At 37.9% G+C, this 25,832-nt stretch overlaps 1 protein-coding gene across 1 annotated transcript; it reads right to left on the reverse strand.

The window, feature by feature from the left end:
* Positions 1 to 3,697: 3,697 nt before the first annotated feature.
* dynlt3.L (dynein light chain Tctex-type 3 L homeolog) lies at positions 3,698 to 22,414 on the reverse strand. The gene is given in 5 exon segments (NM_001094532.2): positions 3,698 to 5,086; positions 6,977 to 7,054; positions 11,701 to 11,824; positions 17,587 to 17,628; positions 22,283 to 22,414. Coding segments are annotated over 5 exon segments (345 nt in total). The 5' UTR covers positions 22,307 to 22,414; the 3' UTR covers positions 3,698 to 5,009.
* Between the last annotated feature and the right edge of the window lie 3,418 nt (positions 22,415 to 25,832).

The raw sequence follows: 25,832 nt of genomic DNA on the forward strand, positions 1-25,832 counted from the left end.
AGAATGCAGACATTACTTATTAAATAACAGCGGGGTAAGTGATAAGATCACTTCCTAGGCTACACAGTGCGGTTTAAGATTTGATCTTGATTTTTTCCCTTAAGATTATGAGTATACGAGGCCAGAAAAATGCAGTGGGATTTATAGCATTTTCCTGTGTCTTTCTTTTTTTTTACAGTTTCAGAAAAATATGTTGTGTTATAAAAAATTAGCTGTCAACTTTTGATCCAAAAGAATTGAAAAAAATCACTTTTTGTTCCCATTCCTTATATACTATAGGGTTTATTTACCAAATGCAGGGCAGGGTGCAAAGGAGGGGAAAAGAGAGCACAACTTCATGTTTTTTGCATAACTCTGCCCTACCCTTTTCTGAATGGATGCAGATTTCTGCAGGATCACCTGCCCCATGAATACAGTGATGTCTGCGCTTATCAAAACTGTATCCATAATGGACAGAAAGGGGGGGTATGCCCTATGGCAGGAGATAAGTTAAAGGCTACAAGGGACAAAATACAAATATGCCCCTAGTGCTTTGAAGGGTGTCATTTTGTTCCTCTTAGTGTTCCTGCACTTGAAGCTGGATCATGAGTATATGACCCCATATAATACATATAAAACACAATTACATATGCAGCACAAGTTGCATCTAACATTTGTGTAGAAAACGCACATGCCCCAGACCTTCAGTTCAGTGAGGATCATAATACCACAGTAAGATTGGCACAAAACTGGAACACAGTCAATTATTGCTGCTGTTTAGTTTTTATTTAAAATAATTTCCAACACCCCTTACATTTCATGCCTACATGGGCCATTTAAAAGGCCTATGATTAAGTGCCCCATGTAGGCACTATACAAACTTTTCTTCAGAACAGGATGGCTGGGTGGATTAGCGCTCTCTGCAAGCACAAAAAGCCTGCATCCAGTACCTTTTTTGAATTGCATAAGTATGCACGCGAGTCCATTTTAGCACATCAAAATGATGGTTGCATTCATAAACAGGACCTATAGACTTCTTGTTGCATCTGCATCAAATACAGAATGCAAATTAACAATGTATATGGGCAGCAAGACTATTCCATACAGTCTGGATACTGTAAGATCTGTAAGCTTTTGGATAGGGATGCACGAAAATCAGGTTTCGGTTCAGGATTCTGTCTTTTTCAGCAGGATATGGCTGAATCCTTGTGCCTGGCTAAACCAAATCCAATTAGCCTATGCAAATTAGGTGTGGGAAGGGAAATCACATAACTTTTTGTCACAAAACAAGAAAGTAAAAAATGTTTTTTCCCAATTTTCCCTTCCAGCCCCTAATTTGCGTATGCCAATTATGCCATTCCTAGGTGCATTCCTACTTTTGGATAATGCAGACGTTTTGTCCTCTGGACTCAATGTATATTGGTTTTGTCCAAATTGCTGTATTATCAGAACAACAGCACCCTAAAAAATAGCAGCCTGAACTGCTTTTAGTGCACCATGTGTCAGACCGCTGTTATCAGTCTCGTTTTTAGTTGGTTTGAAAAAAAAAAAAGAATCACACTTAAAATTGTAAAATTCCAACTTTACTGGTTTGGAAGGATATACACAGATATGATTAATTACATCCATAAGTCATTCCTTGATTGGGTTACTGCTTCTTTTGGAAAATAGTAGGTGCATAGCTGGTACAATTTGTATAAAAGCCACAAACATTTATAAGAGAGAAAATAGTGCATTTACAATAAATACCAATAAAGGCAACATAGTGGCACATAATGCAACTATATTCTCTCTTGAATAAAGACCTTGTTATCAAAAGAATTTTCTATAATGCAGCAACCCAACTAAGGGCCTCTAGGGCTCCTTATCACTAAAATGTTCTCTTAGTACTTTTAAGGCAATGGCATCTTGCGCAGAGCATGTGGTCAGCTGTGGGAAATCACACTCCTTGTGGGTGACACAAAGGGCAAAACTGCCTTTGAATTAAAGCACCTTAAAATCATCTGTTCCTGGGCAAATGCATAACTGCACAAAACTACTTTTCTCCTCAAGATTTTGTTATTCAACTGGCTAGAAACAGATGATTTCAAGGCATTTCAATTCAAAGGTAGTTTTGGCAATGTTGTTACCCACAGAAGGTGTGATTTCTGTGGGTGACAAAAATGTCCCATGTGCCATTGCCCTTAACATGAGATATATATATATATATATACACACACACATTTATATTCTGAAGTGATTTACATTGCATACATCATACAAAAAGGTCAAAAGACTAAGGCAGTTTGCAGTTGGTTTTTATTTTATATCCTTTGAGGTTTTTAAAATATAACACTTTTTAATCAGAAATTCTTCATTGTGGAATATAAATTGATATCTGGTTGCTAAGGTCTCACTCATCCTAGCAACCATGTAGTGGTTTAAATAGCAGGCTGGAAGATGTATGGGAAAGGGTTTAAATCCTAAGATAAGTGATGAAACACTGATACAAATAAAAGTTCAACTTTAGAATGAATGTGATTACTAGTTGGCAGGTATCCATGAACCCAGAAACCTTACATATAAATCTGCTGTGTACACTAGAGGATCATTTGGAAGCTTTTCTCAACCTCAATATGAAGAACTATATCAGTTGCTTCAAGGGAAAGTTCAGTTCTTCAAATCTAAAGGTGGGAGGGGGGGTCTTTTTTCAACCAGATTTCTGGTTATGTCTCCTCTAATACTTTATTTGCTGTAAATTAAAATATGCTAACAATAGATTAACAGATTAACAGATTTAATAGAAAGGCAAATAAGAAAAATAGAAAAAGGAGACCATCTGCAAACTGTCTTAAACTATCACTGTTAACATCATTTTAAACATTACTTTAAAGCGGGACCACCCCTTTTATTTTGACACAAATATCCCATTAATGTTATACATCAATTGTTAAACAAATTCCTGTTGTAATTTTCTTACAAGAAAAAAGCACTGCCCTATAACATGCAACCTAGTAGTAATTTATAGTCCTTATTCTTACAGTACACATAGCTTTTTCTCTTATTTACTTTATAGCACTGACAGAATTAAATGCGGCTTAAATGTCCTTATGTGAGGGAATATACACTGTAATACTAAGGTAGCAAATAAATGATGTTGATATTGTGATACAAAGGTTATTGGTCATTTGTATGACCCCTGAAACCAAGGTTCAAGAGACACTGACTACAAGTAATGCTACTATGCAGAGAAGTAAAAGACTTTTTATACTATGACCAGAGGTAAACAAGTTAGGGACCACCGTATGGGGTTTACCTTGACATGGTATGGTGGTTTATCAACTTTATGATCATAACTTTGTAACTAAAAACCCGTTTTTGTGAACACATGCACTTGCATTTATACTGAATTACTTATGAGACAGGGGACCAGGGAATGTGCATTGATTAATTGGCCAAATCAGTAGCACTTCCATTATACTTAAATACACTTTAACTTAGCCTTTTGAGTGCTCCCACCCCCACCCCCCTTTTTGTATTTGTATGAACCCCGCCTAACATTAGTTTTTGCATGTATCAGCATTAGCATAACAGAGATTATTATATGCTGTTGCAGCTTGGGGGTTTGGACCAATATAACTGCTTTGCGGTGATATGTTAAGGTTTAATATTGTATTTGTGGTTCCAGAAGTTTTCCATTATTTGCAAGGGACATCAAATGATTATTGAAACTATTACATTTTTTTTTTTTGAATTACAGTTTATCATAAAGATTTGAAACACTTATAATAAAAATAAACTTTGCAACTGGTCTAGTAACCCATAATAATTAATCAGCAAGCAGCGATCACTGTTGAGTTGTTTGAAATCAAATGGCTGATTGGTTTCTCTTGACCTGGGCAAACTTTAATCTTTTTACCTCCTTACCCTGGTCTTTACATGGGAAGTCATCCAGTGTAACATTTGACAACACTGGAAGATAAATTAGTGCATCAACCACACAAAACTGCTCAGAAGTACATGTCTCTGAAAAAGCTAAAAAGAAAACGGCACACTGCATGGAAAATCAAAAATAAGTTACTATTACATACCATCATACTGTTATATATCAATTAAAATCTCAATAAATACACACAGAACAATGATTAGTGCACATTCTGCATCTGTCAATAAATTCTCTGCAAGTGCAAACATTTTATACACTTATAGGTTTCAGTTATATCTTTATAATTATGATGAAGCCATGCCTTCATGCAAACCAAAGCTTGGTGATCCTAGCTATTTAGCTTTTTTAAATGCATGTATATTAAATCATATATGTGTTATTGTATATACAGTATAGGCAGTCCTAAAATGCAAGTTAGCTATAGTCAGTGTAAGGACAGCAGCACATAAAGCAGTATGCTATTTTCATAGGCAGGAAATGAATGCAATTTGGAGTTTTGGAACTCAGTGCAGAAAAAAAATAGCAAACTGTCTTTAGCCCTCTGCCCGCCTAGCATTTATCTATATTTGTTCCTCTCAAGAGGCCATTATTTCATTTAGTAAATAAATCTGTAGTAATGATTCAATTTCATGTAAATGCAATACAGCTCTGCACAATATGTTGGTGATCTATAAATACATGTTAATAATACGTTATGTTGCCATAGTTGTGTTTATATATAATGTGTGTTTGTGCTTTATATTCTTTATGTGTCTTTATATATGTATATATACAAACTGATTGCAGTGTTCCTTCTTTTTTTCTTTGTAAACACCGATGTAATTCAATTGTCGCTTTCTCTCTGAGGAGTTGCTGCATATTACTTAAAGCTAACCCAGGCTACTAAAGTGTCACCTGCAGGATTATGCAATGGCAGGCTACGGCAGTTGCTTGTTGATTCCAATAATGCTCAGAGGAAGTCAGGTTATGTTCCTAGTTTCAAAATAGACAGCCAAGCTGCTGAAGTTTGGTACTATTGTTAATAGGAGTTATCTGTGAAAGTCCTGGTCACTGATTTTTAAGGTCTGGCACGTGCATAGGAAAATGTCTGTGTTCTTGACATTGGCTATAAGTTGATGGCGACAGCAAACACACTGACAACGCAATACATGGTCCTGTTTTCCCATCGCACTGTGCAGCTCCCTGCAGAGAGGAACAAAACAAGATATTATAGACTCACAGAGAGTTGTCGACAGACTTGTTTAGGACAAATTAGCTGATATTGATCTGCCAAATTATGTTCATCCCAACTCGGATCCTGGGCCCAACGATTACTTAAAGGAAAACTATACTCCCAAAATTAATACTTAAGCAACAGATGGTCTGTGTGCTGCCTCAGAGATCACCTGACCAGAAATACTACAGCTCTAACTGTTACAGGAAGAAGTGTGGAAGCAAAAGACACAACTCTGTCTGTTAATTGGCTCATGTGACCTAAGAAGTATAGTTTGTTTGGTGTGTTTGTGTGCACTGTGAATCGTACGATCCCAGGGACCTGCCCTTATTTTTAAAATGGCAAATTATTATAATATTATTATGAAAATGGTTTATTTACATGAAGCAGGGTTTTACATATGAGCTGTTTTATGCAATATATTTTTATAGAGATCTACATTGTTTGGGGGGGGGTATAGTTTTCCTTTAGTATGGCAGGCTGTGCAAACCCAATTATCAGTTCAATGTGGTCCTTAGTCATTGTAATTTTATAGCTAGCTAGCTTGATCAGATGTTTTTTGGCAGGCTGTCACCAGGTCAGTAAGTATGGCCAAGGCAACTGGCAATATTGGCCTGCTATCAGCTTAGAAATGTGTGCTGACTAAATTAAAATTATATGAAAATGCATTTTGCATATTTTCATTTCCTGATTTAGCCCTTTTACTGTTTCCTGCCAGTTGAGTTTGGTTTCTGTGAGCAATGTACTTTTTCCTTTGACTTCTATGCAAACTGAAGATATAGGTTCAACACTGCTGGCAGGTTGTTAACCACCTTGTTGACAAAGTAGTATCTAATGTGGGCAGGGAAAGGGTTAACCCAGGTCAGATACACTAGGTATGATGGCAGCAAGTGAGACCATGCATTGACTTGCAGCATTTTTACAAGAACCCTGAAATGTAGAATCTACTGTATATTGCTGGTGGTCTGGTTTCAGAGACATAGGGCAGATTCTATTTGAAGGGTTAAAGCAAACAAAATGAATAATACATTTGGGATATGAATGGCTTGCAATGTATTTGGCTGTAACATGCAAAATGAAAATAAATATATCACAGGTACAAGCCTGGAAAAATATGCATCCAACAAGACTAGAAACCCCTTTTTTTCATAGGCATAGTTTTACAGGCCCTGTAACCAATAGCAAGCAGTTAGAACAGAGAACCTACACCACTGGCAAAGAGTTAGTAGGTAAGTGGCCCAAACGTAATAACAGATGCATATTTACTACTTTGATCAATGTATTAATTCATATGAATATGTTCAACTGCTATGAGTCAAAGTGAAGTGAGGTTGAGTGGGGCTTATAGCTCAGAAGCTAATTACTAACAGAACTTTTATATGCTTATAGATTAACATGCAATTTACTCCATGTTGCTACAAATCACTTGACTCAGCACCTGCAAAGGTACATCTGTTTCAGTAATGGTACAATTCATTTGTTGATTCTCCCTCTCTTTATTTTAAGAGAAGAAATAAAAACACTGCTAGACTGTAGTGCAGATTGATTGACCTTGTATGTGTACTAAACAGGGATAACCAGAGAGACATAAAAAGGGATCAGGTAAAGGTATAGGACCTCGACTACAGCATAAAAATAGCATTGGTCTTAATGATAATGGTCTTGTCAAAAGATTCAAATCCTATTACTGTGAGCATTAATGGGCACTAGAAACTCTAAGCCGTAAAACAGAGTCAACAAAAAAGGCTGCATTAGGCGTAATGTATCTTCACAACGCTGCATGAAATCGCTCCTGTGACATAGCAGTGGTCACAATTTTAAAACAATTAACAGCATTCTTCTTTTTAAACTGGAATTACCGTCGGTGTTGTTATCCCAAAAACAAGAACTTGCAGCATGAAGACCAGATCCCCGTTTTTGCATCACTGTACAGGACACTGGAACAGAAAGAAAAGTAAATGTACTGTTACAGATTTCAACATAAATGTAACAATGGATGGAATACGGCATAGCAGTGGTGCTTTTTCTACTAAATTCTTGAGCACATTTATTTAGGATTATTCACCGCTATAGCAGTTCTCACAATAAAGAAGGGGCTCGGATGAGAGGCAAAACATTTTCAAGGTTACAAGCCTGTTTTTTTTTTTGTTTTTTTAAAGTTGGCACACTGTGTAATATGTAAATAAAAAGATAATGGGAAGCTTTACTATCCTCTGAAATATATATGCTTATTTTGAATTTGATGGCAGCAACACATTTCAAAACATTTTGGACAATCACCACTTACAACAATTGAGGAGACCAATTTCTGTAGATTTGAAAGGGAAATGTTATCCCATTCTTGCCTGGTATAAGATTTCACCTGCTCAATAGTTCTAGGTCTGCTTTGCTGTATTTTTTATTTCATAATGCACCGAAGGTTATCAATAGGAGACTTGTCTGGACTGCAGGCAGGACAGTTTAATACTGGGACACTCTTATTATGTTGTAATGCATGGTTTGGGATTTTCTCGCTGAAATAAGTCAGGCCTTCCCTGAAAAAGACAAATTCACTATAGGGCGAAATTTTCGCCAGAGACCACTACACTAATTCACTAAAATGCAAAGTTGCATCTCTGTAGCTGACTGCTGGCGTAGTTTTGCTAGCATTAATTCCTCAGCACGAAATTTCATAGCGAACTTTCTCTAGCGTTCATTTCTGCCTAATGATACTTCATTAGTACACAATTTGAATAGGGCGGATACATGCCGTATATACTCGAGTATAAGCCGAGTTTTTCAGCATCCAAAATGTGTTGAAAAAGTCTACTTCGGCTTATACTCGGGTCAGCGGGCAGTAGCTGAGGTTGCAGTCACTTTAATCATTCCTATACCAACAGTTCGCTTGGGGAGAGACTGCCATATCACACAGCGCCCTCTGTTGGTTATATGAAAGAATAACAGTGCGTCCTCTGTTGGTTATATGTAAAATTAACAGTGACTGCAATATCACACAGTGCCCTCTGTTGGTTATATGAAAGAATAACAGTGACTGCAATATCACACAGCGCCCTCTGTTTGTGTGTGTGTGTATATATATATATATATTATATATATATATATATATATATATATATATATATATATATATATATATATATATATAGTTTCTTATATTCGTGGTAAACTTGTGAACGCAGCAATGAACTATGTTTAAACACTAGTTGTTTTAAAGCATTCCTGTGCCCATGCAGCGATTTCCACAGCAGAATCATGTCTGTTTTTGAAGCAGTGCTGCCTGAGGGCCCGAAATCACAGCATTTCAATATTGGCTTTTGTCCTTGTCATATAGAGAATTCTCTAAATATTTTAATATATTTATGAACTGTGGATGATAAAATCTTTAAACTGAGGAACATTATTTTTAAGATGTTGCAATAGTTGCCTGTACAGTGTTTCACAGAGCTGTGTACCCCATCATTTCTTTACTTCTCTGAGATCCCCTTTTTTAAATATATGATTGTATTCTGTTTTTATTTATATTTTACAGTCTCAAATTTTTTGGAAACGGGATTGTACTCAAAGTTCAGTTACTTAGTCTTACCTCTACTAGACTTGATAAATCAAAACCTTCAAAAGACTTACTAAAGTATGGCTACTGAGCCACCACGAGTCATATAGGATTTGCCACTACATATTTACTTGTTGGCCATGATTTTAATAATGAAGGAGGTAGTTTTGTTTTTTGTCACCCAAAGACACCCTGTAAACTTTTCCATCCATAAATGGAATGATGTAATCATCAGTCTTTGGTGCTTTGCAGCTTCAAACAACAAAAGTGAATGCCCAAAGAGAATGAAGTGTGTCCAGTGTCACAACTGCACTGCCTTAAATTTTTAGGGTCTATCAAGCACAGATTTACACACTTATGCACTGGGTGCTCCGTAACTACCAACTGTTTAGAGCAGGAAATAACTACAGGGTTCTAGCTATACCCCTGGGACAAAATAGTCATTTTGTAGATAAACTTGTATGTGGTTAATTAGGGTACTCCCTCAACATAACATTTTACCTTTTCCAGCTGCAGTCTTGCTGTTTGCCTGCAGATCTGGAACATATCTTGGCTTGCTGGTTCCCAAAAGGAGACCAAAGTAGCATTTATTTTACCTTATTACCGTATATACTCAAGTATAAGCCGACCCGAGTATAAGAAGAGGTACCTAATTTTACCTACGAAAACTGGGAAAACTTATTGACTCTAGTATAAGCCTAGACACAACTACAGCCCTGTCTCCCAGCAGCGCGCACATTCTGCCAAAGCGACCCCCCCAGCGATCAACCGGACTTCTTTGCAAAGTTGATGGTGACAGATAATTGCCAAATGGATTACTGTGTGCATTGTCCCACTACCATGTGCAGAGGGTGTTGTGTGATATTGCCATCACTGTTAATCTTTCGTATAACCAACAGAGGGCGCTGTGTGATATTGCCATCGCTGTTAATCCTTCATATAACCAACAGAGGGCACTGTGTGATATTGCAGTCACTGTTATTCTTTCATATAACCAACAGATGGCGCTGTGTGATATTGCAGTCACTGTTATTCTTTCATATAACCAACAGAGGGTGCTGTGTGATATTGCAGTCACTGTTATTCTTTCATATAACCAACAGAGGGTGCTGTGTGATATTGCAGTCACTGTTAATCTTTCATATAACCAGCAGAGGGCGCACTGTTATTCTTTCATATAACCAACAGATGGCACTGTGTGATTTTGCAGTCAGTTATTCTTTCATATAACCAACAGAGGGCGCACTGTTATTCTTTCATATAACCAACAGAGGGTGCTGTGTGATATTACAGTCACTGTTATTCTTTCATATAACCAACAGATGGCGCTGTGTGATATTGCAGTCACTGTTATTCTTTCATATAACCAACAGAGGGCGCACTGTTATTCTTTCATATAACCAACAGAGTGCATTGTGGGATATTGCAGTCTCTCCCCAAGTGAACTGTTGGTATAGGAATCATTAAAAGTGACTGCAATCTCAGCTAGTGACTGCAATCTCAGCTACTGCCCGCTGACCCGAGTATAAGCCGAGGTAGATTTTCAGCACATTTTGGATGCTGAAAAACTCGGCTTATATTCGAGTATATACGGTATGTAGTAAGGGGTGCCAAATGTTGGCTGTAAATCTCTGGCCTAAAGTTTCTTTTTTTTTTTTTTTCTGAATTTGAGATTTTTATTGGTTTTTCAGATTACAGTTAAAATAAACATTGCAATAATTATCTGGATATAATCAGAAAGTAGAAGACCGAAATTAAGTGCATAGAGGAAAAGGTAAGTATAGGGGAGAGGGAGGGAAATTCTTCTTTTCTGGTAAAGTCTCAGTTATTGTTATACCTGCTATTTGTGGCTATGGTTTGTTTTTTGGAGCCCTGCCATAGCTGGTGGGTTAGTTTTTGTTTGTTTCGTGAGGGCGCTTTGCCAGCTTTAATTTTTCATATGATAGATTGGACTCTGTCAGGATGATCAATGGAATGCTATTTGCTTTAAATTGTATAGATACTCCTGGAGACCGAGGTTAAGCAGAGCTAAGGCTGGTGTGCGCTTGGTTTAGTATACCTGTGATTTGTCGAAGCATTTGGGATACCTCATTCCAGAATAGGGCTAGTATGGGGCATGCCCATCAAATATGGAATAATGTTTCTTCTGCTTTGTTGCATCTCCAGCAGGTTGCTGATACTGCACGCGGTGGAGTGTTTGAGGTACATGGTACCATCTGTAAAGTATTTTTCCTTTGGTTTTCAATGTGGTTCGTGCATTTGGAGTATTGCAGTGCTACGTTGGCCGCTTGAATCCAGTTCGGTATTGAGTATGTTAAATGGAGATCTTCTTCCCATTTTAGGATGTGGTCAGGTTTTTCTAGGATGGGATGGTCTGACATCTTGTAGATTCGGTATATGCTTTTCTTTTGTCTTGGTGCTTTAAAGCATATTGCTTGAAATGCAGTTTATTGCTGTGATGTGTCTTTTAGGTATGGCAGTAAGAAGTGGTGTATTTGAAGGTATTTGTATAGGTCATGTTTCGGTAATTGGTATTGTTGTCTAAACTCTTCAAATGATTTCATTATTGTTTGGTTTAATAAATGTGCAATGGTCCTTAGTCCTTTTGTTTCCCAGTTACTTTGAGGTCTGGAACCCTTGTTTCTAGAATATTGATGGGAGTATTTCTTGCTGGGAATGTGTGAATGTGTTTTTCAATTTTGATTTGGTTCCATATGTTCATCTCCGTGGTCATTGTATGGTATAGGGCCTTTGTTTATGTGGTTCGCCCGACCACATGATTTGCTGCAGTGTTTGTTGTTCAATGCTATGGCCTAACTTTTCATGCCCAGAGGACCATGCAATCCACTGCTATAACACATCTGCTATGCTCTCAATGCTACCTTGCATGAAAACACAATTGTTATAATTGTGGAGTATGAAGTTGCATAGAATGCCATTTGGGGGGAATCTTAGGGGCATAACTACCACTGTAAAGTAGTTGTAGCTGCATTGGGTCCCAAACAGTGGGTCCCCTAATTTCTGCCAACTTACCAATGTATTTAAAGGCTTTCCCCATCTTTACTAGGTGTGTTAAAGACTGTTCAACCACCGCTGACATCCACTCGTTAATTCGATTCTCATCATAGTCAACTCCACCCAAGATGACATCTACACACTAGAGAGAACAAATCAAAATGAACTTGTAGTCTTTTGCAGATTAATTCTGTAACATCATAGGGAAAAAAGAAAATGTTACGTACTACAGCAAGGAAGATGTGCTGTTTGCTTTTCTGGAACAGCTGTAAAGTTTACAACATGCTTGCAAGAGAGTAACATTAGTCAAATAGGAACTCAGGATGGCAACTGGAGTGGACTTACTGAAAATATCATATAAAGGTCATGGAATTCTGAGGTGACTTCCACATATTTTACAAAAGGATGCACACTATGTGTGTCCAGCTTAGAGGACAAGGAGAGCCCTATTTAATAAGGGGTGGCAACATTTTAGGAAAAAACCTGAACCAGGAACTAGAAATTGCAGCAACGTGGCACCACCTTCCCTTGCTTACCTAGCTTTCCCATTAGACTTGGGGATTATTTACTAAAACTCAAATTTTTATGGTCTGATTTTTTGGGGCAAAGGCTCAAATTTTTCATGGAAAGAAAAACTCAAATTTTTCGACATTTTTTATACCCTGATACAGCAAAAAGCCTGAATCCGAAAACCTGGCAGCTTAAACCTGTCATGGTCATGTATAAGTCAATGTCTCTTTCCCAGTTTAAAGATATTGTGGTCTGTACTGGGTTTAGCCCGATAATCTGAAAAAATCGAGCGATTCGGGAATAAAGTCCAAAACATTTGTGTGATTCTGGGTTTTCACTCGATTTTATCGAGTTTTTCCAGACTCAACGTTTTCGAGTTATTTTAACGTTAAATAAGTTAAAACCGTGGATGGGAGTTTGGTCAAACTTTCTTTAATAAAAAATAAGATAAATTCAGATTTTAGTATATAAACTTAATATAAGCTTAATGTTCCAAAATGTTATGCCACTGCACATGTGCAAATCTAGGTTGGGAAAGCAAGGTAAGAAAGTTCCATGGCTCTATAATTAAAAATTCCTTGGAAAATGTATTCATTTTATTAGTAGGTTCTATATACTGTACATATATCAAATGAATATAAACTCTCCTTTTCTTACTAGACCATTTTCATAACATGATCGATAGTGAACTCTATGTAATCATCTATCCTGGAGGAGAAAAATAGAGCACATGATTTTGGCTTGAAGACTTTCTGAAATATTCATTATGGAATATCGAGCTCTTTGATTTACTACACTGTGAATAGAGTCCATACAACCACATATGAAAAGACCTTTGTTATCATTTTACAAGCCATGCCATCAGACCAGCATTGTGTAACATTAATAACATTGACACAATAACTCTTTCTTTCATTTATATAGTCTGTCTTTCAAAACGGGTAATAAAGCAAGATATATATATATATATGGCTGCTGTGGCCTAATTTTTTAACCAGATTAAGTTTTATAATTTACTGTCTGGCTAGCATTTCTAGACATCATGTACAGACAATTGCTACATCTACTTTCTGTATGGTTTTAAACTTACATAGAAAAAATACAATGTTCCTTGACTATGTTAAACAGAAACTGTAATAGAATATATGTTTAACAAATAGCTTTTATACATTTTGTAGATATACCTGTATGTGGTTTATTAGGGTACTCCCTCAACCTAACATTTAACTTTTTCCTACTGCAGTCTTGCTGTTTGACTGCAGATCAGTGATTTCTGCTGGAATCAGCTTGTTAGATCAGGGAAATCAATCTGTTTAACATCTAGGAAGGTTTTTTGTAGCAGATCAAACCACAGAATCCTATAAAAAGACATATCTAAAAAAAATTATTAAGCATTAAAGGGATTATGTCATGATTTTTATGATGTAGTTTTTATTTCTACATTACACTGTTTACACTGCAAATAATTCACTCGACAATATAACATTTCATTCCTGAACCAGCAAGTGTATTTTTTTTAGTTGTAATATTGGTGTGTAGGCAGCCACCTCAGGTCATTTTGCCCGTTCATGTGCTTTCAGAAAGAGCCAGCACTTTAGGATGGAACTGCTTTCTGGCAAGCTGTTGTTTATCCTACTAAATGTAACTGAATGTTTCTTAGTGGGACTTGGATTTTATTATTGAATGCTATTCATATACATCAGGCAGCTGTTATCTTGTGTTAGGGAGCTGCTATCTGATTACCTGCCCATTGTTCTGTTGTTAGATTGTTCAGTTGTTAGACTGCTGGGGGGAAAGGGAGGGGGTGATATCACTCCAACTTGCAGTACAACATTAAAGAGTGACTGGACTTTATCAAAGCACAAGTCACATGACTGGGGGCAGCTGGGAAACTGACCATATGTCTAGCCCCATGTCAGATTTCAAAATAAAATATAAAAAAATCTGTTTGATCTTTTGAGAAATGTATTTCAGTGCAGAATTCTGCTGGAGAAGCATGATTAAATGATCCCTTTAAAGATAAACACATGTTGTGCTTTTTTGTTATTGACAGTTCAATACCTAAAAACATGAGTAGAAATAGTACATCAAATCATGGTTTCAGATCTGAAATAGTGGAGATGTTAAAGGGGTGATTCACATTTAAGTAAACTTTTAGTATGTAATAGAATGACTAATTATTTGCCTTTTTCTCCTACGCTTTCTATGCTTTCGAATGGACGTTGCTGACCCCATCTAAAAAGCAAATGCTCTGTTAGGCTACAAATGTATTGTTATTGCTAATTTTTATTTCTCATCTTTCTAGTAAGGTCCTCTGCTATTTACATTAGTTTCCTATTCAAATCAATGCATAGTTGCTAGGGAAATTTTGACCCTAGTTACCAGATAATTTATAATGGAAATTGAAGAGCTGCTAAATAACTCAAAAGCCACAAATAATAAGAAATTGTCTCAGAATATCACTCTCTACATCATACTTAAAGTTAACTCAAAGGTGAACAACCCCTTTAAAGTAATAAGTATTATTCATAATAATAATAGTAAAATACAGGTATGGGACCTCATATCCAGAATGCTCGGGACCTGGGATTTTCCGAATAAAGGATCTTTCCGTAATTTGGATCTTCATACTTTAAAGGGGCTGTTCACCTTTGGGTTAACTTTTAGTATGATGTAGATATTCTGAGACAATTTGCAATTTTTTTTTTTTTTAACTTTCTGTTTATTAAAGTTAACACACAAGTTCGACAGAATGCAATTTTTTGTCCTGTTTACACATACATCAATAAAATTTTACTGAGATACATTCTTGCCTATCGCATTATTTCACATATACAAACCCATTTATGTGTTAACAACTTTATAACATTTCCACATAAAGGGGGAAAAGGAGAGGGGGGAAAGGTGGAGGGGTTGAGTGAGACCTTCTGGTGGTTGAGGTATTATATTTGTCTTAGCAACAGTCCTTCTCTATATAGCCAAATATTCCATACGTCCTCAAATTTACTGAGCCTATTATTCATTAAAGCAGTAAGCTTCTCCATTTCGATAGACCACCATAATTTGTTTCGGATTTCCTGCATAGTTGGAGGTGGGCCCTTCCATCTTTTAGCTATTAAGCCTCTCGTGATTAGGCAGAATTGAACACATAGTTTATGTTCATTGTAAGTTATTTGTTCGGGTTTACGTAATAAAAGAGCTAACCAAGGGTCAGGTGGCATTGATGTCGCCAAAGTGTCATTTATCGTTTTAAATACATCCTCCCATAACCTGTAAATTTTATGTTTGCGTAAAGGATTATTGCAAAAATATTTGAAGGAGGAGACATCGGGTTATGTTCGTACCATCAGCCCAGAGACGTAATGGAGGATCTGTTGGAATCTATAGTGTTCCTTTAGTGGTATATGATATTTCAACCGTAAAGTTTAGAGTTATCGAACATATCCTGAACTCTGGAGATACCATTATTGGTCCACCATGTAAATGTTGAGGAGTTCATCCCTGGAGGGAAAGCAGGATTATGAAACAGTGGAGTATGAGAGGAGGGGAGTGTCCGAGAAGACAGGGTTGATTTAACTTTATCCCATTCAGTCACTGAGTACTTAATAAACACGTTTCTCAAACTTTGTATAGGTCTATATTTATGCTCTAGCCATAGTAAATCTGCAGCTGTATTGGGAGTGTTCAGTTGGTTTTCAAGTTCTACCCATCTGCTATTATTAGGATCTGAGTGCCACTTATTTGAGCTAATATAGCTGCTTTCCTATAATACTCCAAATTTGGAAAGGCCAGTACCCCTCTTGTGGTGGATTGATAGTAAATTTTTTTATTTATTCTGTGTCGTTTATACTGCCAAGTGAAATCGATGCTGTTGCAGCTTCTCCAGATCTTTTTTGGGAGGAGGCACGGGCAGTGCCCTGAACAAATACAAAAGTTTAGGAAGTAGATTCATTTTAACAGAGCAGATCCTACCCATCCATGATATTGGCATTCTATGCCACCTTTGGAGATCCTTGCGTAAGGAGGCAGACAATTTGCAATTTTTTATTTGTGTTTTTTAAATAATTTAGCTTTTTATTCAGCAGCTCTCCAGTTTACAATGTCAGCAATCTGATTGATAGGGTCCAAATGATCCATTCATGATAGCAACCATGAATTGATTTGAATAAGAGACTGGAATATAAATAGGAGAGGCCTGAACCGAAAGATGAATAATAAAAAGCAGCAATAACAATATATGTGTAGCCTCACAGAGCATTTGTTTTTTAGATGGGGTCAGTGACCCCCATATTAAAGCTTGAAAGAATCAGGAGAAGGCAAATAATCCAAGATCTATAAGAAATGAAGGCCAGTTGAAAAGTTTCTTAGAATTAGCCATTCTATAACATACTAAAAGTTAACTTAAAGGTGAACCATCCCTTTAAGTCTACTAGAAAATCATGTAAATATAAAATAGACCCAATAGGCTGGTTTTGCTTCCTATAAGGATTAATTATATCTTAGTTTGGACCAAGTACAAGGTACTGTTTTGTTATTACAGAGAAAAGGGAAATAATTTATAAAAATTTGGATTATTTGGATAAAATTGAGCCTATGGGAGATGGCCTTTCCGTAATTTGGTACTTTCTGGGTAACGAGTTTCCGGATAATGGACCCATACCTGTACAGCAGCTATCAAGTGGCTATATTCTACTTACCTGCAGTAAAGTGTAATAATAATAATGATAGATTGTGATAGATTGATTTAGAATGATGTGTTTAGATCAATCTACCAGGAAGGTATCAATTTAGTAATAATTGTTTATCAAATTAACATAAAAACATTGATCGCTTTCTATGAACATTTCAAACCAGTCTTTATTTAATCTGGTTAGTTATAATGAATCATCATTACATAAGATAATAAATTTAGATGAGACCTAAAACCCGACCCGCGGGTATACCCGCACCTGAAAATCCTCCCCTCATTCTGCAAGGTGCCCAATTTTTTTGCGGGTAACCTGCGGGTACCCGACCCGCTGCAGGATTATAATTTACAGTAAAGAGAATAAGGGAGAGCAATGTGAGAAGAGAGCAGAAGAGCAAAGGAAGACTTTGGAAAGGGGAGAAAAGTGCAAGGAACAAAGAAGAGGGCTTACAAATAAATTGTTGATTTGGAGTAAAACACAGTATACGACAGGACTGTTCTGTTAAAAATCAACTGGTTTCCTGATATAGAATTTCCTAAAATCTTCTGACCTTGCATGGAACATTCAAACCTTTTTTCCCCGTAAGATTGGACTTGTACCATTTCAGGTTCTTTTAAATGAATACTTTATGCCTAAAGATATGATATATGAACTCTCTAAGTCTAAAATCATCAATAAAAACCAGTTACTATAGCATACCACATACCTCCTTCACAACAATACTGGCTTCATCTCCATTGAATGCAGTCTATAAAGAAAAGAAAAAACAAAAAGTGCTTTAGTCATATAGTTTGCAGTTTATAGGTTCCGCATGTTTTAAATATGAGAACAAATATATTGGCTACAATAGGCAGACAACAAGCGCAGGGCTGCAGTAGCTGCTTGGCAGTTTTGCAGCATGAACACTTTAGTGGCAGTTTCACAGACCATCCTGCAATCTCTTCAGATTTTGGAAAGAATGACCAATAGAGTTGTGATGTGTGTGCCGGCGCAAAACCCGTGGGTTGGGCAGGTTAGGGCCCACTACTGCAAGAAATCTTCGGGTTGCTTAGAGCACTCCGTTCCGCTCTCCTGCCCACAACCTCACACTGCTGGCTTCCGTTCCCTAAATTCATAGACTCGCCCCTGCCCCACTCCTTTCATGATGTCACATCGAGGCGAGGCAGGGCAGGCGCGGGTCTATAAATTGTGGGAATGGATTGGGCTGGTTCAGGTTGGGAGGGGGCGGGCTAGGGTTGGGTGTGGGTTGAGGGAAACTCGACTTGCACATCACTAAAATTCAGGTATGAGAACTGTTATCCAGAATGCTGAGGACACAGGGTTTTCTGGATAAGGAATATTTTCATAACTTGGATATCCATACCTTAAGTCTATTAAAAAAATCATTAAAAATTAAATAATCCCAATAGGCTTGTTTTGCCATCAATAAGGATAAATTATATCTTAGTTTGGATCAAGTACAAGGTACTGTTTTATTATAACAGAGAAAAGGAAATCATTTTTAAAAATGTCAACCTTCCTGTAATTTGTAGCTTTCTGCATAATGGGTTTCTGGCTTATGGATGCTATACCTGTATATATATGTATATGTATATGGTAAGGCCGTCTCTCATAGACTCTATTCTAATCAAATAATCCAGATTTTTAAAAATGATTTCCTTTTTCTCTGTAATAATAAAACAGTACCTTGTACTTGATCCATTGGAAGCAAAACCAGCCTATTGGGGTTATTTAATGTTTACATGACTTTATAGTAGACTTAGGGCATGAAGATCCAAATTACAGAAGGATCCAGTATCCAGAAAAGTTTTAATCATGAAACTGCACCAATGACACCTCTTCACTTTCAGTAGATACTAGTCATTTGCAACTAGCCATAAGGTACAGAATCTGGCAGGCAAGAATAAAGCTTTTATAATTGAGAGCCAGAGATATAAGTATAATATCTTGATTTTATTCCTCCAATTGCATCTGTTGATAATGTTTTAGTTAAGGTAAATTCAATAAATGAGCATTGATTCTCTAATAGTTAAACTTATATAACCCTTTTAAAGTGGACCTGTCACCCAGACACAAAAATCTGTAAAAAATTCCAAACATTAAATCCAGTTTCTAATTTTTATTAAAACATTCATAGCTGTTGTAAACTCAATTAAAAATCTCAGCTGTCAATCAAATATTGTCTGCCCCTCCTCTATGCCTTTCACTCATTTCACTTTCCTTTCAGCACTTCCTAGAAGTCACTGCCCCCTCTACATTCCCCTGTTCTCTTCGCTGTTTAATTGTGTAGCCAGGGCATGGGGATGGACATTGGGTCCCCCATTCTGGTGCACAAACAAGATTCTGAGATGATGCAAGGCGAGCCTTAATAACAGTGTCCACAAAATGGCTCCTGCCTGCATATAATTGCATATAATTATGAATTCCCAGACAGAAGGAAACAAGATTCAAATAATTTATATAGTGTAATTAAAGTTCATTTTGCTTGACTAATGTGATAAAATAGGATTTTGAATATTATTTTTGGGTGATGGGCCCTCTTTAAATGCCTCTGCTATAAAATAAAATCACAGGGTGCCACTCCTTTTCTATTTAAGTTTTACTTTGCAGGTAAAATGTTTTTAATTATTTAGGATGTTCAAAAAGAAAATGAAGCCAGAAAATTACCATGTTGACATTTTAATTATTTCTATTTAATGTAAAGCTTGCCATAAATGTAAAGATTTTTAAAAGATCCAATCGTTTTCGTGAGCCTACGATTATCTCGAAATAATAGTTTAAGGGGCAGATTCACTAAGGGTCGAATTTCGAAGTTGAAAATACTTCGAAATTCGACCCTCGAATTGAAATCCTTCGACTTCGAATATCGAAGTCGAAGGATTTAGCGCTAATCCTTCGATCGATCGAAGGATTTTTCGTTCGATCGAACGATTAAATCGTTCGAATCGAACGATTCGAACGATTTTAATTCAACGATCGAAGGAAAATCCTTCGATCAAAAAAAGATTAGCAAACCTATGGGGACCTTCCCCATAGGCTAACATTGACTTCGGTAGGTTTTACCTGCCGAAGTAGGGGGTCGAAGTTTTTTTTAAAGGGCAAGTACTTCGACTATCGAATGGTCGAATAGTCGAACGATTTTTCGTTCGATTCGTTCGATTTCGTTCGAATTCGAACGAATTTAACCAATTCGATGGTCGAAGTACAGGACCGCCATCAGAAATCGCAGGGCCCCGTACAACAAAATTTCCTGGGCCCCCTGGGCTGCGCCCACTGCAAGCCCCACCTACAGGTCCGCCCTCCCCACCACACAGTAAAAAAACAAAAAAAATATTGGTGGCTAGGGTTCCTACATGTTAATAAAAAATAAAAAGATATTGGTGGTCAGGGCCCCCCATAAAAAAACATTTGTGGCCAGGGCCCCCCCATAAAAAAATATTGGTGGCTAGGACCCCACATGAGAAAAAAAATTGGTGGCCAAAATTGGTGGCCAGGGCCCCCCCCCCACATTATAAGAAAATTGGTGGCCAGGGCCCCTTAAACGTCCATGCCTTATCAAAGTCAGCAGCTCTCAGATAGATGGGGGGCCTGGCTAATCAAGTAAGTGTGGAGTGGCCGGGCCCCCCTTACCCTTGGGGCCCCCTACAACTCTCCCCTCTGTCCCCCCCTGATGGCTGCCCTGTCGAAGTACCAAAAAAATACTTCGAAATTCGAAGTATTTTTCATTCGAATCCTTCACTCGAGCTTAGTGAATCGGCCCCCAAATGTACGATGTGTCCATCAACTAAAAAGATCATTTCAGGCGATATTGCCAGCAAAACTGAAGAGTAGCTGCCTGCTTGGCCCTGTAAACATAGATAGATAGATTGCACTGGGACCGATCAAGATTTTTAAACCTGGCCGATCAATTTTCTGACAGATGTCGACCAAAAAATCGTAAGATATACGCACGATAATTTGATGGATTGGTCAGACTGCACTGAAATCCGTCATTCACCAAAGAATCGTTGAATATATGGGGAAGTTAACAGGTTCTCACAAACAGGACTGCTGTACTGTATGTGCGCTAAACTTGTTTTTCATTTTTGAACTATAATGCAACGTCTATTGTAGGAATGTCTATTTTTGGACAAATTAAAGCCTTTTTAAAGGGCACCGGTCATCCTGATTTTTTTTACCCCTCCAGAGGTGAGGGCTAATAGAGGTCGCGCTCCTGTTAGCGAAAAGTGTAGTTTTTCAAATAAATTGCTCCCACTAGCTCTATTAGCCCACACCTCAGCGACCAGTGCTCTTTAAGCAGAATTTAGCTGAATCTAAGTGCCTGGCCAAACCCTAAAAATCACATGACTTTAGGTCATGCAAACAAGGGGATCGCAAATTCTGTGTGCACAATGTTCGGTTCTTTTTAGTACTTTTTTTTGCTTTAATTTGGATCTGCTTCAGATTAGGAATTCAGCCAACCCTTCACGAAAGGTTCAGGATTCAGCCAAATCCTAAAATAGAGGATTCAGTGTATCCCTAGTCTTTTGGCAAGCAGTCTCAGCGTTTACATCTCCCATGTCCCAGTAGATATATTCTACATGTGCATTGTTTAACATGCAGTAGTAAATCCTCCCCTTGCTCGCTCATTTTCACAGACTTAGTGGCTCTGTTGTATAAGCATTTTCATCTGGCCGTACTATTTACATGTTGTTCATAGTCCAAGAAGGGTCACACCCATTTCCATGACTGCCTGCTAATCTATCTGAGAGAAAACAAAGCAAGCATTTTTATATTTTCTTTAGATTAATCGTTTAAATCAGGTGTTGTGATTTGCAGCATTTTCCCCCCAAACTGCCTTCTATTTCCCCTGGTAATGTCGTGGGAGATTAACTGATTCTCATCTGAAAAAGTGCATGGAAATCTCTCATAATGGCATTTTTATACAATTCCATAACAGACAGTTTTCCACCAAATACCCTTTTCACAAAGAGCTTGAAAATACCTGGTGGCTATGGATAATTGCACTGTTGCAATTTAGCACTAAATATAAAAAAATAAACATAACTGCACCTGAGAATGATTTAAAACTAGGTGTGGGCCTTTGTTTTTGACTCTTTGTTAACAAACCCCTGGGTCTGTTTGATATATAACTTACAGAAAGAGATATTGAGTAGCAAATTCTTCCTTGCCTTCCTGAAACAGACTTAAATGTGCTTAAACAAGTAAATCCGATTCACTGACGTCACGTATGAAACAACCACGTGACGTAACACACTACATCTTTCAGCATCTGATCAGTATGAAAAGTGACAGGATTTGTGCCTGAAATAACATGGAGCAATGCGGCTCTCTGAGCCATTTCCGGGCTAATCACTAGCGAGCTCTGCTGCTACAGGCTAATGATATACACAGTACTGTACCTCTCCTTTGTTCTGATCTTCCATCTTGCTAATATCCCAGCAGGTTGCAGCAAACTCCTTGCCAATACAGCAGACGCTTCCTTTCAGTTCTCGCCACTTCCACTGTGATTAATGGAGCGTATAATTGCCCAGGTCGTCGTGCCGCCCTTCTGCCCAGTGTGATTCCGCGCTTCCTGTATTATAGAGGCGCTGTCATGTACGGAGGGAGGAGCGCCAAGGAAGGGAATGTCATGCTCAAAAATGAAAGAAAATATTGATGGGTTTATGAAAGTGCAAAATACGCGACACTGCCATCTACTGGCCAGTTATGGGAAACAGCAGGAGCTGTAAAAAATGAAATAGGGAAATGCTATGACATGATTTGGACCCCCCTTATAGTCCTTTCTTAACCGGAATTGTAATTAAAAACCACACACAATGTTCCCTAGAATTCCTTCTCTACTATGGTCCCCAAAAAACATTTTATGTGCACATTTTAAGCTTGTGTGCGCATCTCAGAATAAATGCAGAATTTTGTGTTTAAGCAAAAGTCTTTGTGTGAATAACTATTTGTTGTGTTGGGTGGCTTGTGCAGTTGTGCTTGAGGTCAGCGTCCACTACAAATTGTGGTGCGCACAAAGAATTTTGCGTGAAAACAAAATTCTGCATTTATTCTGACAGTTTAAAGGGAACATTGAGGGTATTATATTATTATTTTTGAGTTGGGTTGACACCTGGCAGGTATTTTACCGGTCTGGCCAGTAAAAATGGTGGCTGATCCCAATGTTATTGATAGGGAAAAAAGATAAATATATGAGAAGGCCGGTATTTTTTTCCAGAAAAGATGGCAACCCCCTGAGCCATACAAAGACGAACCCTTGGACACACAGTAAAGTTTCCATAATATCACAAACAATCATTTACAGACAAAATCGAACACTTGCACAGCAACTAAAAGCAAATTTTTGTGAATCGTATAATTACACAGGTAAAGGCTGATTGGAGTACTGGAGGCCCACCAAACACATAAGTCCACCTACTGCCACAGACATTCACAGTTTCCCCCCCCCCGCCCCTAATATGTATGAGAAGGACTGTCTCAACAAAATATGGGGAAGCACTAACCAGCAATTTACCTACTGAGCACTGCCGCAACCCCCTACCCGCCCCACCCCCACTTGTGCCCACCCCTCCCTGCCTGTTAGCTCTCAAGCAGATGAGCTGCTGGTGAGCTGGATTTATGATCAGCTATACAGGAAGCAGACCCCATGGTCCACCCCCCCCCAAGACTGTGGGTTTTGCTTCCTATATAGCACCACTGGTGCTAACATTTTTATGCCCCCTTTTTTCCTTGCCTTCTAAGAGATTTTTTCCCCATATACTGCTGGAATAGATGGGCTCCATCTATATGCGATAAAGAAATGCTGGTCATGGGAGGAAGCACACTACCCCTATCAACACAAAATAAAGCTGAACTTCCCCTTTAACTAGTAAAAATAAATTTATAATTGGGCCCAGATTTCTGAAATATGTGTCAGTGAATCTGGTATTTGGGTAGTAGGATTTCAGGCACCTGATCATGACCCTCCAAACTGCCGTCAGTAGTGTAATATAACACACAGCTGTCTTCTATTTCACAGGTTGTACATCTCTATGTTTTAGATTTGTACACTGCTTTCATCATTGTAGGTGCTCTAAGTGATGGACAGGTTCCAGTAGACTTGATTCCTGAGCTGTTGTGTTTTACCAAACAGGGTAAAAAAGAAAACACAATTTTTCATTGTCATTCTATCGCAGTGACTCATTTCTCAATATACCTCTGTTAGAATGTAAGCTCTTTTGGACAGGGCCCTCTTTACCGCTTGCATCACTTGTATCAGTTGTATTTTTGTATGTAATCTGTATGTTCAATGTATGTTCAACCCATTTATTGTACAGCACTACAGAAATACCTGCCATGTTGCTGTTATGCCATCTGGTGCCTCAGGTGGGGCAAGTTGTCCATAAGTAGTGTTGCAGAAAGTCCAGGGCCCTAAAAATGCATAGGCGAAAACCAGTACCTATGTCGCTCTCCTGCCTTGCTGTAGGAAAATCCACAATCCAAAAGCTATAAAGGCATACCCTTTTATAAAAGACAGGCAGTAGTACCTGTATGCTAAGAACATGAAGTTTAGTACTGCTCTATTTGGAGGGCTTCTTACTCATGGTGATTCTGACTTTTCTGACCCTCCAAAAAACTTTGCTTTATTCACATCAAACTTGAAGGAAATATAGAAAATTCCCCTATGTTAGAAAGAGTGTATCTTATGGTAGTTACACTAATTTCTTAATGGCAGTGATGGCGCAATGTAATAGACTGGGTCAGCTTACTCCCCAGTTGAATAAGATAAAGGTCAAGTTATCTGGTCCAGAATCTGGGGTAGCCCCAGTCAAAATACAGCCTGGTTTGGGTTGCTTTGTAAAGTCTAGTGAGTGTCTGTGAATGTTCTCATTCATCCAGGCCATGGTATATCTACAGTAGTAAGTCAAATCAACTGGACTTGCTATATTTTCTTCTCAGTTCCGAATGACCTGTACAAAAAATTTTTCAGCAAAATCTGCCAGCCATATATGTGTAAACAGAAAAACCAAGTTTGAACAGAGGCAGTGGTGCGACATCTATTGTCAAAGTAAACTTCTCAGCAGTATACGAATACACAGTGAGACAAGACGACATGGCTACAGCTAGTACAGATATCAGAGTGTCTCTGAGGTAGTCCAGTTCAATTTTTTTAAAAAATTCGTTCGTATACATCAAAAAATAAACAAGGCAAAATAAAACTTTAAAATAGCAAAGCCTTTATTAATAAATACCTTACTGAAACACCACTTCCGTTCCTGTTCAGAAAAGGTGACAGGGCGACCATCCATTGTGCAGCGCTGGATTTCTCCTCCCTGGCTCTCTCTCATGGTGTACTGACAGCATGTGAAGCGGCTGCTGCATCAGGGAGCCCTATATTGTACACATCGCCTTCTATATCGCCCAGCTATACAGGCTTGCTAGATCCCTGATGCTCACAAGCTGTAGGGATCACATGTGGAATCTGCAGTCACTGCTCACCTTCTCATAAAAATAAATGCAATCATGCTAATACAACCAACACTTTGCCTTCATGACGTCCCTGATCCCATGTTGGTTATACTGAGATTATGCTTATTGGTGCAAGATTCCAGGGTATTAAACCACAGACAAAAAATTGTACAGGTCATGCTGAATTGAGAAAGCCAGTCGATGACTAGCAAAACGTCTTCAAGGAGAAAAACCTATAGCAAGTTTAGTGATTTGACTTACTACTACTATAGATATCTAAAGTACATGGATTTTTGATCTATAGGTAATTTTATGGTGTGCCTCCTCAATACTCAGATGTAAATGAAATCTTAGACTTCGTGGTCCTGGTTATATGCTGGGTCCCACGAGGAAACGTTTACACTGGCTTATACAGAGAGGTGGTGCTCTTATTGAGATGACTGTAAGGTTTGTGAAATGTATTGTAAAGGCTGTTCTAATATTAACTGCCTATATGTTAAA

Source organism: Xenopus laevis, chromosome 2L, assembly GCF_017654675.1.
Source record: "Xenopus laevis strain J_2021 chromosome 2L, Xenopus_laevis_v10.1, whole genome shotgun sequence".
NCBI lineage: Eukaryota > Metazoa > Chordata > Amphibia > Anura > Pipidae > Xenopus > Xenopus laevis.